At 32.8% G+C, this 18,365-nt stretch overlaps 2 protein-coding genes across 5 annotated transcripts in view; one reads left to right on the top strand and one right to left on the bottom strand.

The window, feature by feature from the left end:
• The window catches only part of LOC127068240 (inositol-pentakisphosphate 2-kinase), a 138,146-nt gene extending 124,493 nt beyond the window's left edge, over positions 1 to 13,653 (bottom strand). For 2 of the 4 annotated variants that reach the window (XM_051004147.1, XM_051004146.1), the window contains exon 1: positions 12,808 to 13,127. The gene's annotated coding sequence lies outside the window, so the exon portion shown is untranslated. Of the gene's footprint in view, positions 1 to 8,820; positions 9,253 to 12,807; positions 13,128 to 13,614 lie in introns of those variants that run through there. The other 2 variants (XM_051004149.1, XM_051004148.1) reach the window with 2 other exon arrangements.
• Positions 13,654 to 14,104: 451 nt separating this feature from the next.
• LOC127068231 (sterol regulatory element-binding protein 1) lies at positions 14,105 to 18,347 on the top strand. The gene is made up of 7 exons (XM_051004094.1): positions 14,105 to 14,317; positions 14,664 to 15,194; positions 15,255 to 15,881; positions 15,973 to 16,905; positions 16,973 to 17,277; positions 17,631 to 17,786; positions 17,872 to 18,347. The coding sequence occupies exons 1-7, from the start codon at positions 14,221 to 14,223 to the stop codon at positions 18,223 to 18,225; spliced, it is 3,003 nt and encodes a 1,000-aa protein (XP_050860051.1). The 5' UTR covers positions 14,105 to 14,220; the 3' UTR covers positions 18,226 to 18,347.
• The last annotated feature ends 18 nt before the right edge of the window (positions 18,348 to 18,365 follow it).

Here is an 18,365-nt window from a genome sequence, read left to right as displayed (position 1 = left end):
TTTGAATTAATCGGCTTTGCGAATAAGCGTGCGAAGAAGATCCATAGATCTCAATCTATCTCTTTTTTTATTTTTTTATTTTTCTTTTTTTTTTGGAAAACAAGTATGGCAAAATTTCGTCGTACGAGTTCAAACGAGTTATTTCGAATAATTATTATAATAATATTTATAATCGACTAGCATCTATCGATCTATTATTATCGTTATTACAGCGTATTTATATTATAGTTTCTTTCTTTTTCAGATACGATTACTATATTATACTGTGATAATAATTCAATTTTCTAACTACGAACAGATATGATTGTTTCAATAAATTGATTACTATTGTTGTTGTTGTTGTTGTTGTTATTATTATTATTATTATTATTATTATTATTATATATTTAAATTATACATTATTGTCTTTTTTTTTCAAATACTATTTTTTATCTAATAAAAGATAATACAATCGATGGAATTGTATTATTTTCTATTATTATTAAATATCTATTGTCATGCACATATACACATGTGCACACAGATGCACGCACACATATACACATCTACATATAAGAACACATGTAGATACATATAAAAGTACAAATCGATGTCGACGCGTCGACAGTAGCCAACAGAATGATTAACTAGAAAGTAGATATTATTAGATTCGAATGGTATACTATGATCGATAACTAACCCGATCTTACGCAGTACACGGATACGCTTGGCCGATCACATTTGTGTTGTAACACAATACGTCTAAATATAATGTTACAAGCTCCCATAAACGCGAGACCATAATAATAACAACGATAATACTATTATTTGCTTTAAGGGCCTTTCTCTACTCTTCCTTCCTTCTTTCCTACCTTTCCTAGTCTAAAATATTTTCGTCAAAATTAATCGAGAGAATTTTCGAGACACGAGTAAGTCCTCGTCGTCCTTGTTATCATCATCATCATCATCATTATCATCATCGTCGTCGTCGTCGTCATCATCATCTACTTATACAAAAATGTAATGAAGATATTTTGACGATGACGTCAATTGTAAATATAAAATGACGAAAGAAAAAAAAAGAGAGAGAGAGAGAAAGGTCCTTCTTCGTGAGAATTGTAAAAATATTTGCGAATGGTTTCCATACTTACATAGACGCAAACATACATCCGTACGTATATAGATATATACTTATTATCGATACGTATATACATATGTATGTATGTACGTATATGTACCAAAGGAAACTCAGCGTAAAACAAACTGGTAGCTCGGTACGTGCATTGCACAATTCATTTACCCGCTTTTGTGAGGTCTACAAGAAAAACGAACACGTAGATTATATGCCAAAGTACATATATAACATATACATACATACACACACACACATATATATATCATATGTAATGTATGTAAAAGTAAGTAGATATAGTTATACACGTACATTCTATTCGGTAATACGTAATTTAAAATAAACAATATTAATCATAATTTCACCATAGATATGTCAATCGTTTTTCGATTTTTGAATCAGTAACAAAAAATGCAAATATATTACAAGAACACGCATGTTAATGTGATCGAGCGCGTGGGCAAATATGTATGTGTATGTACTTACATAGTCGAATTAACATAGCCAGATATTTTACCGATAGATGATATATATATATATATATATATATATATATATATATATCAAATATTTTTAATGAATCATTTTTAAATATTAAACTTGTGTTATCTTGCGAAATAAAATGGGAGATCTATGTGAGGTCGATTGATTCTAAAGCCAAGTGGAAAAAGAAAAAAAAAAGGAAAAGAAAAAATAATATAGACGAAAAAGTTACAAAAAAAAAAGGGAAAAGAAAAAAAAAAGAAAAAAAGAACGTTTCGATCGTAAGTGTTACAGATAGAAATCATGTTACGAGAAACAACGTAGTTAATACAAATTTCTTGATGTAACATATAAACCGTATTAAACACGTATCTGTGTGCTTGAAAACCATAGAAATATGAGATATCATTCAATGTAAAATCTGACATAGTTAAATGAAATGATTAATTATGACTCGAATATATTAAAAATATATACGAGACTTCTATAGCACAGTACTGTGATAACATAATGTAAAAAAAATATATATATATGCAATATTTAATAAAGTATATTATTCAACATACTATATTTAATATATATATATAATATTTAATACAATCTAAAAATTGTGCCATATTAAATAACATCGTTGTCAATAAAAAATTCGCACTTTCCACCTGAATTTTTCTAACAGATCAGAATAATATATCTAACACAGCAAAGTATATCCAATAATTTATATATTTAACAATGTTTATGTGTTACATTAAAAACCGTCTTATTTCTCGTAACGTCATGTTATAGTACAACATTTCATAATTTTTCTATCCGTCTTATATCGAAACCGTGTTACAGGAGGATTGCCTGTATATAAATATGTCTTGAATAATTAATATATGTATGAGACTGGCAGACAGACGGTGAGAGAGACAGAAAAAGATACAGAAACAGAGAAAGAGAGAGAGAGAGAGAGAGAGAGAGAGAGAAAGAGAGAGAGAGAAGGGTCAGGCATTTACCGAGGCGATCACACGCCCACGCTAAGAGATCGAAACCGGTTCTTTCTATGGGCCAACGTTGGACTTTCTATCGGCTCGTTAACCAGCATCGATTACATCGTCCACGAAAATCTCGCACGTTAACTTGCTCGGTTAACAAAATTGATGGGAAAAGGAGTGATTCGTGTGTACGTACGAAGTCAAAGCCAAAGTTCGTTCCTTTTTTTTCTGTCTGTCTCTCTCTCTCTCTCTCTCTCTCTCTCTCTTTATTATTTTTTTTTTTTCGTAACAGGATTTTGTACGAAAGAGTATATATTGTATGTATTAAGTATGTATTATGTATGAGCGTAAGAAGAAACTCATGTGGAAGTTGCAAAATTTTTGTTGAAAGATCAGTGTTCGTTTAAATATATGTATATGTGTGTATATGTATGTATGTATATACATAAAATATTCGACTTGGTTTATGATTAATATTGAGAATTTTAATATTTGATATTTAAATATATTATTGGATTCGATTAATTGATACAAGTTAAAATTTGCAAATATTTTATATTTAAATAAATACCATTGGGTTTTCTTTATTAATCAATTGAATAAATATTAAATAATATACGTATACATATCAATGATATATGTTATATAATCCAAAGAGTATAATTTTGTATTATTATTATTTAAATGTAAAATATAAAACATAAATATATATATATACATACATATATTATATATTATTATTATAATACTATTACATACACATACACGCATACGTTTTCTTTGATCCGTCTAAGCAAGGATATATATCGTAAAATTGATATAATTACGAAAGACGTTAACGTCTTATGAAAGGAGGAAGGCGTCAAGAAGTAAAGACAGAGTTGCTAAGTTCGCAGCTGGAGGGAATCTCGAAACAGAAGAAGAGAACTACGAGTCATCGTACGCTTCGTTCTTTTATTACAAGGCAGAAAGAGAGCGAGATAGAGAGGTAGATAGAGAGAACAACAAACTGCTTCGAGGGTTAAGGCCCGTTGCGCAACGACGCAATAACCTGGTAGAATCGTTATATACCTAATATATATATATACATACACACATGTGACAAAACACATGTATATATGAAAGAAAAGAAAAAGAGAAGAAAAATCATTAATTCGAACCAATCGATTAATTCGAAACGAATACTCGTCGTAAGACCAGAATGATCGTATGATAAAGAAGACGAACGAAGAAAAAGAAGATGGCCTCCGCACGAGAATTCCACATAACTACGTTAAACTTTGATACCTATTTATTTACATTCGTATATGCGTACTAATATACCTATGTACTTACTTACTATACGAAATTTAAAGAAACAGAAGAGAAATATAGGATAAACAGTCGTTAACATTCTACGTCTCGTTAAATAGAAACAAAATATATCGTATTAGAATCCTGTTGAGTTTTTTCAAACTCCAAGTACTATAGCTATACGGATACACACACACGTACACGGATATACACACAGTGTACAACTACTTCGTGATTCGAGAATGGGTGCGGCGTTGCCGAATTCGAACTCGTTGAGGGAGGGGAAGGAGGAAAGAGAAAAAAGAGAAAGAGAGAGAGAGAGGGAAAAATGATCGCCATGTTGGTACGGAAGGGGGAGGGGAGAAGAGTTAGCAGTACGAGAAAAACAAAAGGGGGGAGGATAGAACCATTGGACGATGAAGATACGATGGAGGAACTATGATTTCCTTTTTTTATTTTTTTCGTTGTTCTTCTCGATCTATTACTCCTGATAGTAACAATAACAATAACAATAATAATAATAATAACAATAATAATAATCATCATCATCATCATCATCATCATCGTCGTCGTCGTCGTCGTCGTAGTCGTCGTCGGCGTCGTCGTTTTCTACATTTACGTCGTATTCATTAATGAAAAGTTTTGAATTTGCCGAAGCAACGCGGAAGTTCTTACCGATCGAACATTAGCCAGAGCTCACGAAGGAAGGTTAGGAGAGTGAGTGAGTGAGTGAGTGAATGAGTTGGTGTGGGAAAGTTTGCTTCTAATGCTTCTAGCTTCTCCTACGAGAGGTAAACGAGAGTCTCGGAACGTTTCTCGATATCCGGCAATGGAGTAGGAGGCGAAGCCCCAAAGGGTCCCCATCCTTCTTAGGCGTCTGTGCCGAGCCCTCCTCCAGCCACCATCACACCACTACTACTACTACACTACTACTACACTACTACTACTACTACTACTACTTACTACGACCTACTACGTATTACCTACTACTACTACTACTACTAACTATTACCTACTACATACTACATACTACTACTATTACTACTAATACGAAAGCTCCAGCAACGTTACTACCACACGAGCACATCAGCATACTCCATCAGTAACACAGTGCCTTCTCTTCAACCTCCACCACGGAACCGCCGACTCGCTTCGACCCAGCGAAGCAACACGGACAAGCCAGCTGCGCTGTTGCCAAGCGGAAACCACAGACCCACGGCGGCATTTTCTTCTTCCACGAAGAGAAAGAAACGAGGAGAAAGAAGACGACGAAACCGACGACGAAACCGACGACGACGACACGACGACGAAGAAGACGAAAACGACGACGACACAACGACAACGACACGACAACGCGAAGAGACCGACGTGGATGGTTAGCGAGAGTTCAACAATGTCGTCGAAATTTCGTCGTTGGTTTTCTGTCGTTCTCCGTTATTGTCTTTTTCTTTTTCTTTCTGTTGATATTCTTTCGTCGAAAATAAAAGAAAAATGTCGGAGCGTTGCGATAAATGCGGATTTGTATTTATTGTTCTATTTTTCTCTCTTTCTCTCTCTCTCTCTCTCTCTCTCTCTCTCTCTCTCTCTCTCTCTCTCTCTCTCTCTCTCTCTCTCTATCTCTATCTCTCTTTTTCATACTCAGATTTCCTTATTTCTAACGAACAATTACTTTTCTTCGTTTTCTTCAATGCTACTACCATTTCGACTGATATATTCACGAACGTTGCTAAATAGAAATTTTTTATCGTTTTCATTGTAATAAGTTCTCCTTCGTTCTCTTTTCTTTTTCTTTCTTTCTTTTTCTTCCCACTAGAATCACTAGAATCCAGTAACTACATACATACATGTTATTAGATTGTTCCAATTAATAATTCTTCTTGATCTAATAGTAATAATTCTAATAACTCGTCAATTAGATTTCTAACAAATACCGTGTGGATAAACAAAATTCATAAGCAGATTAAAAATGTACTTTTCTCTTCGTTTTAGAACGACTATTTCGATCAATTTTCTTTTGCGAATTGTAAAACTATGACGCACACGACGACGATAACTTTCGAAATTCTTCGAAAAAGGATTAATACAATCTCTTGACAGATATATCAATAAAAATTATAAGAACATTTATCAGATCTGAAAAATGTTGTTTTTAACCTCGAACATTATATATATATATGTCTTAAATCAAGAATCATTGGTCCGAAGAAGAGGATCAAGATGGCGGAAGAAGTAATTCCTCCGAAGTAGTAGCTCGTTAATTTCACGGAGTCGAGTCGTTCGTTCCTGTTCCTTTTTTTTTTCTTTCTTTTTGAGCGAGGTAGAGAGGATAGGGGGAGAGTGAAGATCGTCGGAGAACGATTAGGATGATTCAACGGTCAGCAGCAGACTGACGATTATTAAACGCTGCCAGATTTCTACGAAAGTTCGTTTCTAAAGTTAACGTAACGCGACGAACTTTTATAAACGTCTTCCTGTTTCAGAGAAAAATATCAAACAATTGTGTGTGTATGTGATAGTAGTAATAGTAGTAGCGGTAACAGTAGTAGTAGTAGTAGTAGAGTAGTAGTAGTGTAGTAGTAACAGTAGTAGACAACAGTAACGAGAGTAAACTTCCGTAAACGTTTTGACGTTGTAATTCTTTTTCATAGCCCGTTGAACATTAAACGAACCCATACATATACTACGCGTTAAACGCACACGTATATAAAAATGTGTGTGTGTGTATCTAATAGATGTAGGAGTATCAAAGTTTTAAACAAAAGACTCTAAAAATAATTACTATAACGTTGTCGGTTTTAGATGATCCCTTAGATCATGCCACACAACCGGATGTAAGAACTCCAAGAACGTGCTTGTAAAATGTCCGATATCTAACGCACATACGCACATATATACGTACGTATACTCTGCATATATACGTATATGTATATACACGTATGTATGTATATTACACGACGATGGCATAAAGTTTCCTGAGAAGCGATTAGAATTTTAACTGCGTAAGAATAAACTTGCTGTGTCGGGTTAAGTTTAATGACGATGAAGACGAAAACGAAAGAAGTCAAAGATCAGGGTTTCTCTTTCGAAAAATAAATAATAATAATAATAATAATAATAATAATAATAATGTAGAATGCGATGAGGTTTCGTTTACTTTATAAAAGATATGTATATGCGTGTGTATACGCCCCCACTTAGAAACCTTTGGCGCACCTTTGTATGCACATAATAATTGTAAATGAAGTTTCTAAAACATGACATTTTTTAAACTGACGACATTATCAGAAAAAGAAAAAAAAACTGTTTGTTAACTCATTTAGTATTTTTTATCCGATCACACGATTTACATAGAATTTTTTCTTCGATGTTGAAAGAATTTCAAAATCGTATCTTTATTCAATGATACTCTAACAATTATTATATATTATGATTTAAGTAACTATCTAAAGATTTAACGTGTCCATGAGAGAAGAATCACAATTCTGATTTGATAAAGATAAAAAAAAAAAAAAAAAAATAGAGAAAAATAAAGAAATAATATTAGTTGCATTATATAAATATATTATAGGAGACAATATGATGATAATGATGATGATAACAATAATAACAATAATGATAAAAATAATAATAATACTAACGACACGGAAGGATATCGATCCGCCATGATGGCGTAGAAGAGGAACCATCGAACGGGGATCAGTTTGTTCTCTCGAGCGAGAGAACAAAAGTAGAGGGTGGAATGGTGGGGTTAAGGGAGAGAGAGGGGTTAAGAGAAGAAGAAAGAAAGAAGGAAAGAAGGAAGGAAGGATCAAACGAGAATATCTTTTCCCTGTGTCGGCAAAATCAGAAGCGCAATAACAACACGCAGTATAACACAGCACACCAACAAAACAAGAGTACTTATAGTATATTTCTTTTTTCCAATGTATAGTAGCTCTTCTCTCGTACAATGAACAGGAAGTTCCACAAAAAAAGAATACGCTACCACCCTACCACCATTACCATCACCACTACTACCATCACCACCAATATTACCACTACCAGCATCAATACCACCACCACCACCAGCACACCACCATCATCATCATCATCATCATTATCATCATCATCCTCGTCGTCCTCATCGAAGAACAATGGAAAACCCTCCCTTTCCGGCAGGTGCTCTCCTGTCCATAGGTACCGTCAAACTTAACACGATTATATCATTTTTTATCCGTTAATTCGATAAACTAGTTTAGTTAGTTAAAATCGCTTCCGATATGTATATACATATGTCGCTTGAGAACCACTGCTTACTCCTTATTCGTAACGACCAACGACGACGGAGGATCCAAAATGGAAATACATATGTATATATGTACATACGTGCGGTATATATTCGATTTGTGCGGTTAGTATTACGAAGTATATTCTCTTGATCCGGTCAAAAGTTTCCGAGTGATATTAAAAATCATATTTTACACTTTTATTTGAAAATCTTTGGAAGAGATATTTTTTCGTATTGTAACATTTCTAATCTACTATCATTTGGAATCTTTTCTTTCTTTCTTTTTTTTTTTCAATCTCAAGAGAAAGAAAGAAAGAAAGAAAATATATCAGCTTAAAAAACCTCGAAAAAGAGTAATCGATAATATTTAATATGGTCTAGGAATTTTTGATCATTCGTTTTAAGAATTTTCGATCCATTTGGAAATTGTTTATCCTCCCCACCCATACTATATTATATAATATAATGATTGTAAATAAAGTTTCTAAAAAGTGACATTTTCTTTTTTCTCTTTTTGAACCTCTGACGACATTGTTAGAAATAGTGCGAAGAATAGTCCTCTAAATTTCTTTCTAATCGCGAAAGATTTTTTGTTCTCTTTTTTCTTTTTCTTTTTTACAAAATCCAATTAAAAAAAAAGTTATGATCCGACATTACTTTCACGTAAGATTGACATAATTAAAGCTTACCTCGTTAGAAATAAAAATTCTCCTTACTTTACGCAGGCAACTTGCGTTTGTCGCTTGTGTAATCATGCGCGTCGTTATGGCGTTGCTTTCGTTCGAATTTCACTGAACATTGGGGGAAGACCGTATGGCTATCGTTGGTATATATGTATGATGTATTCATACATATGTATGTAGACACATAGCAACGTTCAAAAAACACACACAGAAAACGTGATTTGGACATCACGAAGTTCGACATAAAATTTTCTCTCCTATATAAACGATGTTATCGAAAAGATTTAGGTAGAATTTCGTAGGAACTAACCTATAAATAGAAACGCGCTTCTCTTCCGGTGCACTAAAAAAATTAGGCCAACGTAGACTTCACGAGAAGAGGTTAGAAAAGATTTCTCTCTCTCTCTCTCTCTCTCTCTCTCTCTCTCTCTCTCTCTCTCTCTCTCTCTCTCTCTCTCTCTCTCTTTTTATCGATCGACTCTTTTAGCATCCCCGGAGAAAAAATACAAGCAAAGGGAAAAAGAAACAAGAAAAATATGAGTAAATGTTGCAATTGAAAGTCACGAAATAAGTAAATAAATAAATAAAGGAGGGAGAGAGAGAGAGAGAGAGAGAGAGAGAGAGAGAGAGAGAGAGAGAGAGAGAGAGAGAGAGAAGAAAAATAAAGAAAAAACAGTCGACACGGAGGCCAATCTTGCGATGACCTCGAAGGCAATCGTCGATTTGACAATGGCGTGGCCTCCTCTCTCCCTCCCTCCCTCCCTCCCACTCTCTCTCACTCTGTCTCTCTCTCTCTTTCTTTTTTCCGTTGCCATCGAAAAATATATATATATACACACATCCAACACTTTACACGATATATTATTACGCGACGCGACGTTGTGTGTATGTGTGCGTGTGAGAGAGTGGCCGCGTCGTTGCCACTTCTCTTCTTGCTTGCTGCTGCTACTGCTGTGCTGTTCAACGAGAAAGAGAGAGAAGGAGAGAAAGAGAGAAAGAAAGAAAGAAAGAAAGAAAAAAAAAGAGAAAGAGAGAGAAAGAGAGAGAAGCCGAATACGTCTTTCCAGCGTTTCAACTCTCCCTAACCTTACAAAGTTCTTAAGTAGACACTGAGAGATATGAGTATATCTCCTTTAAAGCGTGCTCGCGAATGAATACAGTGGTTCTCATCGCGAAAATTTGTACCTATCTAACGAACTAATTTTTTCTCTTTGTTATTTATTTACGTGTATATAGATATACATATATATACATATATATATATATTCTTATCACAGAAATTCATTTAACGATCTATACAAATAAATAATCATTAAAAAAATTAATATGTATATATATCATATGATAAAAACGTGAGACTCGAGGAAACTTTTTTCCTTTCCTTTTCCCCGGACACGTAATCGATCAATTTCGATCAATTTCGATCGAATTAGTTCAAATTACACGCGGACGCACACGCACACACGTTAATTCTTTCTTTTTCTTCCTTCATGAAAATTGCTTTTGGCAAATACATCTCATTAGTAACCGAGGAGTCTATAAATTTCTTTTTGAACATTTGCGCGAGCGATAACCCGATTTACTTTGATACATATTCAATTAATAATAACGATAACACAACAACAACAACAATGACAATAATACCGGTTTTGCAGTGAGCACGATCGAAAAAAAAAAAGACAAAAAGAAAATATATAAACCGGTTTTATTTAGCACGCTTCTAAACTTGATTTTCATCGTTCGACATTAATTAACCAGGATATTTGAATTTGGCGCTATTTATCGAAACTTTCAGGAAAATAAATTAATCGTAGATTATTACGTATGCATTTACGCATTTACGTATTGCATTATTAATTTCTACGTTATATGATTTCGTTTGTATTACTAAAGATTTCATAAAACACACACACACATATCTTTGAAAACATATATCTTTTTAATAAAGCATTTTTAGGCATAAGTTTATATAAACTTTTTTCATCTATTTAATATCAATAATATCTAGTATAAGTTTGGTCCCAACCTTTTGAACATCCTGTATATATATATATATACATATATATATATATATATAAAATGTTATATATAAATAAAATGAAATTTTCGTTCTGAAATCGTTCACGTTTTCGAACAGGTATATCGACTCGTAACCAATAGGTTGTACCCAGTGTATAAAACCTGTTGGTTCGCCTTCCTTCTTCCTTTTCGAGGTAGCAGGACAGGTGTCGGTGAGTGAGCTTTCGAGTTTGGGTTAGCATGGAAAGACAGAGATAGAGAGAGAGAGAAAAAAGGAGAAAAAAAAGGAGTAACCATGCTTAAAACAATAAAAAATGAAAACATGAAAATATTCATCAAGTTACAAAGAAAAAACTATAACACCTTGCAAACACACACAAACACACACACGCACACATACGCACGTATGTATATTATTTAATTTTCAAGAAAAAATTTCCATTTTTTTTCGTTTGGAAAAATACCGTTGGAAATTATTTTAATGGATCAATCGGAAAAGAACACGCCAAATGCAAAAGAAGATGAATGCTTTCGTTGAAATATATGTGTATATATATGTACATATATATATATATATTTATTTATATATGTATATATATCCATCGAATTTACGAAACGAAATAACCAATTTTATGCCAACGACGTATTCGCCTTGTTGCAACATCGTTTTAAGAATGAGTCACGGAGTCCCACTTTTTCTTTTTCTTTTTCTTTTTTCTTTCTGTCAATTTTTTCTTGTTTCCTATTTTTTTTTCTCTCCTTAAATTTCGTTAGAACGATTGTAAAATTTATGATTGAAAAAAAGAAAAAAGAAAAAGAACATATATATATATATATATACATATATGTGTGTATTTGATAACGACACATTTTTTCTGTACAAACGTTACATTCCGTTACAATAGATCCTTAGAATGGATTAGAAAATGAATTGACCAATCCAACGACGAAAATATAAAAAATAATTTGTTTCGTTTCGTTTCGTTTCGTTTCGTTAAACATGACTCATGCTTTACAATGTAACTACAAAAATGTTACACTATCCTCGTCATCCTCGTCGTTGCTTTGTCGTCATCTTCTTCGTAGCTTTAAAACGATAAACGAGCACCTATATGTATATATTATATACATACATTTACATGTATATGCGGGAGCTTGTTTGTATGTGTGGCGCAAGTGTTTCTAAGTGCACTGAACTCGGATCGCAACGACGACGTAACAGTATACATATATATGTTATCCATACTATACATATATATATATATATATATATATATACACAATATATATAATATACTAACTATATACATATAATATGCTCTATAAATCGATAAGAAAGTTTGCCACTTTGAAAAATGGGTTTTCCCGTTATAAAAAAAATTTCTTAATAATCATAATCATATGTATATGATATATATATATATATATATATATATATATATATATATATACGTATGTGTGTGTATGTATATATATCATAATCATGAGAACAAAAATAATGTAACGAGAATCGATGAAGAGAAATGGGCGAAGGCGAAAAGAAAGAAAAAAGAACTTAAAAAAAAAACAGAATGTCAAATATCATTCCCACGAGAATCGTACTATATATATATATATATACGCGCATGTGTATATCGGTAGCATAAGAAACATGGCCGCGCCGGCTTGTAACCATAGGTCACTTTAAAGAAACTACTACCAGAGTGCAGCACCCAACGAACGATAACGTCAAAAGATGCTACACTAGTGCCACCAATCGACATATTCCAGAACCCGTAGAACCCAATTTTATGAGATAAGTATATATAGATATACATATACATACATTATAAATCATATATGTATATATATATATAAATGATTATTCGATTATCTCATTGGTCAAACGATATATATCTATTATCAAAAATCTAATTGATGAAAGTAAAACATTGCAAAGAGGAATAAGAAAGAGACTAAGAAAGAAAATCTTACCCTCAACGATTTCTTCGTTTCACTAAACGACGGATTCAAATCTCTACCGCCGTTAGCCAATTTCTAACCGACAGGGAGCGGGTCCTACGTCTTCTATTTCACAAGAACACGTCACTTGTCCTTTAACGACGAACTCACGTTAACGATTACAATACCTTATCGTCACATTAACACACACGGAGAATATAGATCAACAAAAATATTTTATTTTCTTAACGATTTACTCTATGATATTGCACGTAAAAGATAGTCACGTCAGTTCCACGATGACCGCATGGCATGGCGGCGGCCGACACAACTCAACGTATAGCGCTTTAAACGTACGTCACAAACTCTTAACCGAGCTCTGATTGGTTAATCTACGATAACGCTTTGGCGCGAATTTTATCCATCGCGCGGGAAAATATTATTTTTGGGTTATGTTCTTTCCTCTATGTGTTATATATATATATGTCTGTATATGCGTACACGAGTATATATTTCTAATCGTTTCTTGCAATCGTTACGATCAAAAAATTCATCGCGTGTTGTTTCAAACAACGCACAATCGTGTTTTACGAAAAATAAAGAAAAGAAGAGAGAAAAAGAAAAATTATTGTCGTTAACACGATACAGATATTTACTGAATAAAATAATCCTAAGAAGAGATTCGTTCGTTCGTTCGTTCGTTCGTTCGTTCCTTCCTTACTTGCAAAATTTAAATCCGCTTCTCTTTCTCTTTCCATCAACGAAGATACGATTTCATAATATTGTTTCATAACACATTAATTAATTCCATTGATAAAATATATATAAATATTTACTTACAAAAATCACTTCGATATATCTCGTCATCAACGTTCGAGAGAAGTAGCATAGACTGCATAAAACATAGAAATACTATAAAGAGGATTGTCACGAAATTGTCTACGTTGAAATATATTTCTGAAAATTCTTCTATCGTGAATATAAGAAGAAAAAGTTGAGAAAGAAAAAGACGATATTATTTAAATACTTAGAGAACCCTTAACGATTTATAATATGTATAAAAAAGATTGAATTATATAATTGAAAATTCTTACACGATTGCATTGCAGTTCATAGTAGGTTCAATAATTCGACCAATGAACGAGTCGTATTTTTCTCTCTCATTTTTAATTGGTTCAATTGAATTTGATATAAAGTCGAAGCGTATCAACTTACGTTGACAGTTTTTTAAAATGGGGTTTCTTATCTTACGTAGTATTCATGGTGTTGAATACGAACAATGATGACGTAACATCGTCCGATCGTTACTAGCTCTCTGATTGGTCGACTTACATGTCGTATGATTATTGTCGTTTTTCGTTTATTGCGCTTGACGTACTGCTGACTTCGATATTAAAGATTGTTGTTTTATTCGAGTAATTAATAAATGAAATTATATTTAATAAAATGACCGATCCAGGGGGATGGCCGTCCGCTCAGGAAACTGATTTTTCTTTTCAAGGAAACGATAACTTTAATTTAAACGAAGTTGCTGGTATAGATGGTGAGTTTTGTTTATCGCAGTTTAGATTTTGTTATATATATTTAATAATTATTTTTTAATTAATATCGTTGATCATAATTTTAATTTTGTTTTTTCTTTTTTTTTTTAAATTATTTAATATTTCTTTTTTATATTATAATATTTTATTTGTATTTTATATATATATGTTATCTTATATATCAGAAAAATGAATTTTAAAGAGTTTTGTTTCTATTTGTGTCAGAAAACTGTCAAGAAAGTATTGTAATAAATTTCATCATATTATTCACTCTTAATTTTTTTTCTTTTTTTTTTTTTATAATCATTATTATATAAAAAAATTAATACAACCTTATTCAAATTACAGATATACTCACAAACTGTGAGAGGGAGTTGTTAAAAAATGAATCTCTCTTCAGTGATGAAACATTACTTTCTGAATTAGAAGAACCTATGCAAATAGATGGAGATATATTTGACTTTTTGAATCTAAGTAGTAGCGATGAGTTTAAGGATTTCAAAGATACTAATATATTGGAACCTATAAACATTGGAAACGTTTTATCACCACCTGAAACAATAGTTAACAAGCAACAAACTCCTCCGGTTCAAGATGTACCATCTGTACAAACTAGACCACGTAAAATATCTGTAGTACCTCCACCTACAGTATTCAGTTCACAATATACTATACCACAAAATATGAACATCAATGTTCAATCTCCAGTTGTTACTTTAGCACCTGTTACACCGCAGAGACAATTATTTTTACCTGCAAAATTATTAAAGTCCGAGTCGGTCGTTTATTCAAACGGATCACAAACTATTACATCTAATCCTGTACCACATCAAATACATACCTTGGTGAACACTGCAAATGGAACAGTATTAACTACTGGTAAGTATTCATTATAAATTGTTATTAGAAATATTTGATCAATCGTTATATTCTTTTCAGGAATTCCTGTAGTTTTGGATGCCGACAAAGTTCAGATAAATCGTTTGAATACAAATACTCACGTCGGTGTACCAAGAGTCAGAGAAGTAAAACGTAGTGCTCATAACGCTATCGAACGACGTTACAGAACATCTATCAATGATAAGATCATTGAATTGAAGAATATTATTGCTGGATGTGATGCCAAGTTGAATAAGTCAGCTATATTAAGGAAAACTATTGATTACATAAGGTTTCTTCAAAATTCTAATGCTAAATTGAAAGCAGAAAACATGTCACTAAAATTAGCAACGCAGAGACAAAACATACGTGATTTATTGGCATGCGGTGAATTAACACCACCACGTTCAGACTCTAGCGAACCGTCTCTATCTCCAGCTCCAGCTCCATTGTCTCCAGCCTCACCTTCGTCTGTAAAAGAAGAGCCAGATGTATTACAAAATCTTCATACAGCATCTAAACAAGAAACTGGAGGAATGAGAGATCACACTCGATTAACATTATGCGGTATCATGTTCATGTTTTTGATATTTAATCCTTTAGGTACTGTTATGAACAATGTCGAGAAATTTAATTACAAGTATTTGAATACAAAATTGGATGGACGAACTATTCTTGATTTTCAAGGTAAATATAATATCGATACGACGTGTATCAAAATATGATAGAGAATTTAGATCGTTTTCTTATAAATCTTTTTTCTTTTTTTTCAATTTAGAATCGACTGAAACAGATAGCAGAATATGGAGCAATATCTTTATATGGTTCACAAACATGATCCTCTTGATAGGTGGATTATGTAGATTATTAATGTATGATGATCCAATTCTCCCAGCCGACAGTAAAATATTCTTGGAACTTCGACGTTGGAGACGTCAGGCAGAATTTAATATATCTAAACAAGAGTACAGTCAAGCATACAGAGATTTACATCAATGTTTGAAATATTTTAATCGGTCGTTTCCATTGTCACGTACCGAAGTTTTTCTTGCCACTACATGGCAAGTGATAAGACAAATACTTTATAAACTGTGGCTTGGAAAATGGATTCTTTATTTAAATAAATACTTTATCGGAAAGACGGAAAGACAACAATCGAAATTGTCAGCTATGGAGATAGCAATTGTTTATCAGCACATGTTATGTTTACATTTATCGGAAGGATCCAAAAGTGGAACACTTTATCTTGCTCTTTCTGCTATGAATTACGCAGAAGCTGCGGATGAAAATATGCCAAAGGCACTCTTAGCAGAGATATATGTAAATTCGGCATTATGTTTTAAAAAGTATCTTTTCCCATTTATCCATAAGTATTATTTGGGTAAAGCACGAATGTTATTGTCTTCGTGTGCTGTACCACCAAAATTAAAATGGATTATGAACGACGAAGGTGCAAGATTTTTAGCTACACAAAAATGGCAATACGGAGAACAATCGGATAGTGAATTTACGTCGCAAAATAGTAAGGCCGATCCTTTATCGTTCGCAGCACGTGCGTATAGAGAACATTTGATTACACAATGTTTACGTTTATTGACCGGCACTGCTGGAGACTCGCATGCGTCTACCGTTTTGGAATTGGCACGAAATATAATAGCTTCTGCGGAAGTAGATGCTTGTTTCCCAAGCACGGATAAAATCAGTGTAGCAGGTATAAAAATCTGAACGAATTAATGTCAAGTGAATTAACATTTTATATATAATAATATTTATCATAGGTTGCGAAGATGAGGTTGGCCTTTGGTGGGGAGCAGTTATTTGTGCTGCCGCAGCATGGAGATTAGGGGATGAAGATGAAACTGTTTGGAATATCGTAGAAACGAAATTTCCTTATGAAAGAAATTTCCAACTCTGTAATAATAGTAATCGCAGTCCATTGCCATATGCTGTTCTTAATGTTTTACAAGCAGCTAAACATTCTTCTAAAATAGTTTCAATGCGTTTGATGGATCAAGCAGGAATATTCTTGGAGCAATCCATAGTTTATTATCATTGTAAACAACAATCGTCTCAAAATGTTATGGTAAGCTTTATTTGTACATATGATAGATGTTTTTAGATAAACAGAATAATTCTATTCGCACATCTAATAAGATCAATTGCGACAAAAGAATATCTGTGACATTTTAATTTTTTCATCTGCGAACACAATTTTTTTCAAGCATGCTTACCTGTTACGAGTGTGCATTGTAGTTGCATTGCATGAAATACAACTATGCAATACTTCTACAGTGCAACTCCTGTGGCAGGCCACAGCACCATGCAATAATCATATACATCTACATAAGCATTCAATATTTTATTTAAATAATATTTTTAATATTATATTAATATAATAATAATAATGATGATGATATATTTTCTGTATTCTTACAGCTTACACAATTATGGCTTTGTGATTGGTTATTAGAGATACGTACTATTTTATGGCAAGAATTTGATAGCGGATTAGAAAAACCAGTTAGTAATGTATCTCTTGCTAGTTTCCAAAGAGATTTAGCTTGTTTAAGACAGTTATGTCAACACATGTCGGTGAGTAGCCATTAAAACAAATAATAAAGAATGTTTCGCTATGCAACATTTTTAATCTAATTGTTTAATCTAATTTGTTTTCTAGTGCATACTACCAAGAGTATTTTTATATGAAGCTACAGCACGTATTATGGCAGGAGCAGCACCAGTAAAAACACAGATTTTATTGGATCGTAGCTTACATCATAGAAATTCACGTTCTTCTATTATTTGCGGAAAAGATAGATCGCAAGAACAAAATAATGGTGAAAGAGAACACGCATTTGCATTATGTTTAGCATGTCGACACTTACCAGCTTTATTATTGTCTTCGCCTGGTGAACGTGCAGGTATGCTTGCAGAAGCTGCCAAAACTTTGGAAAGAATTGGTGATAGAAAACGACTTCAGGAATGTTATAAATTAATGCATCAACTTGGTCCTGCTATTTCTGTTAATTAAATGTAAATATATCGAATATAATTTATGTGATTTTAGAATCATAAAAGTCAAACTAATTTAAGTGTATTGTACATATCTTTTTTTTTTTAAATATATACATATATATATATATATAAATAAAATTTTGTACGATTGTAATT

The sequence above is a fragment of the Vespula vulgaris genome, chromosome 12, assembly GCF_905475345.1.
Source record: "Vespula vulgaris chromosome 12, iyVesVulg1.1, whole genome shotgun sequence".
NCBI lineage: Eukaryota > Metazoa > Arthropoda > Insecta > Hymenoptera > Vespidae > Vespula > Vespula vulgaris.
Note: the sequence above shows the minus strand (reverse complement) of the source record. Positions and strands in the feature narration are given on the sequence as shown.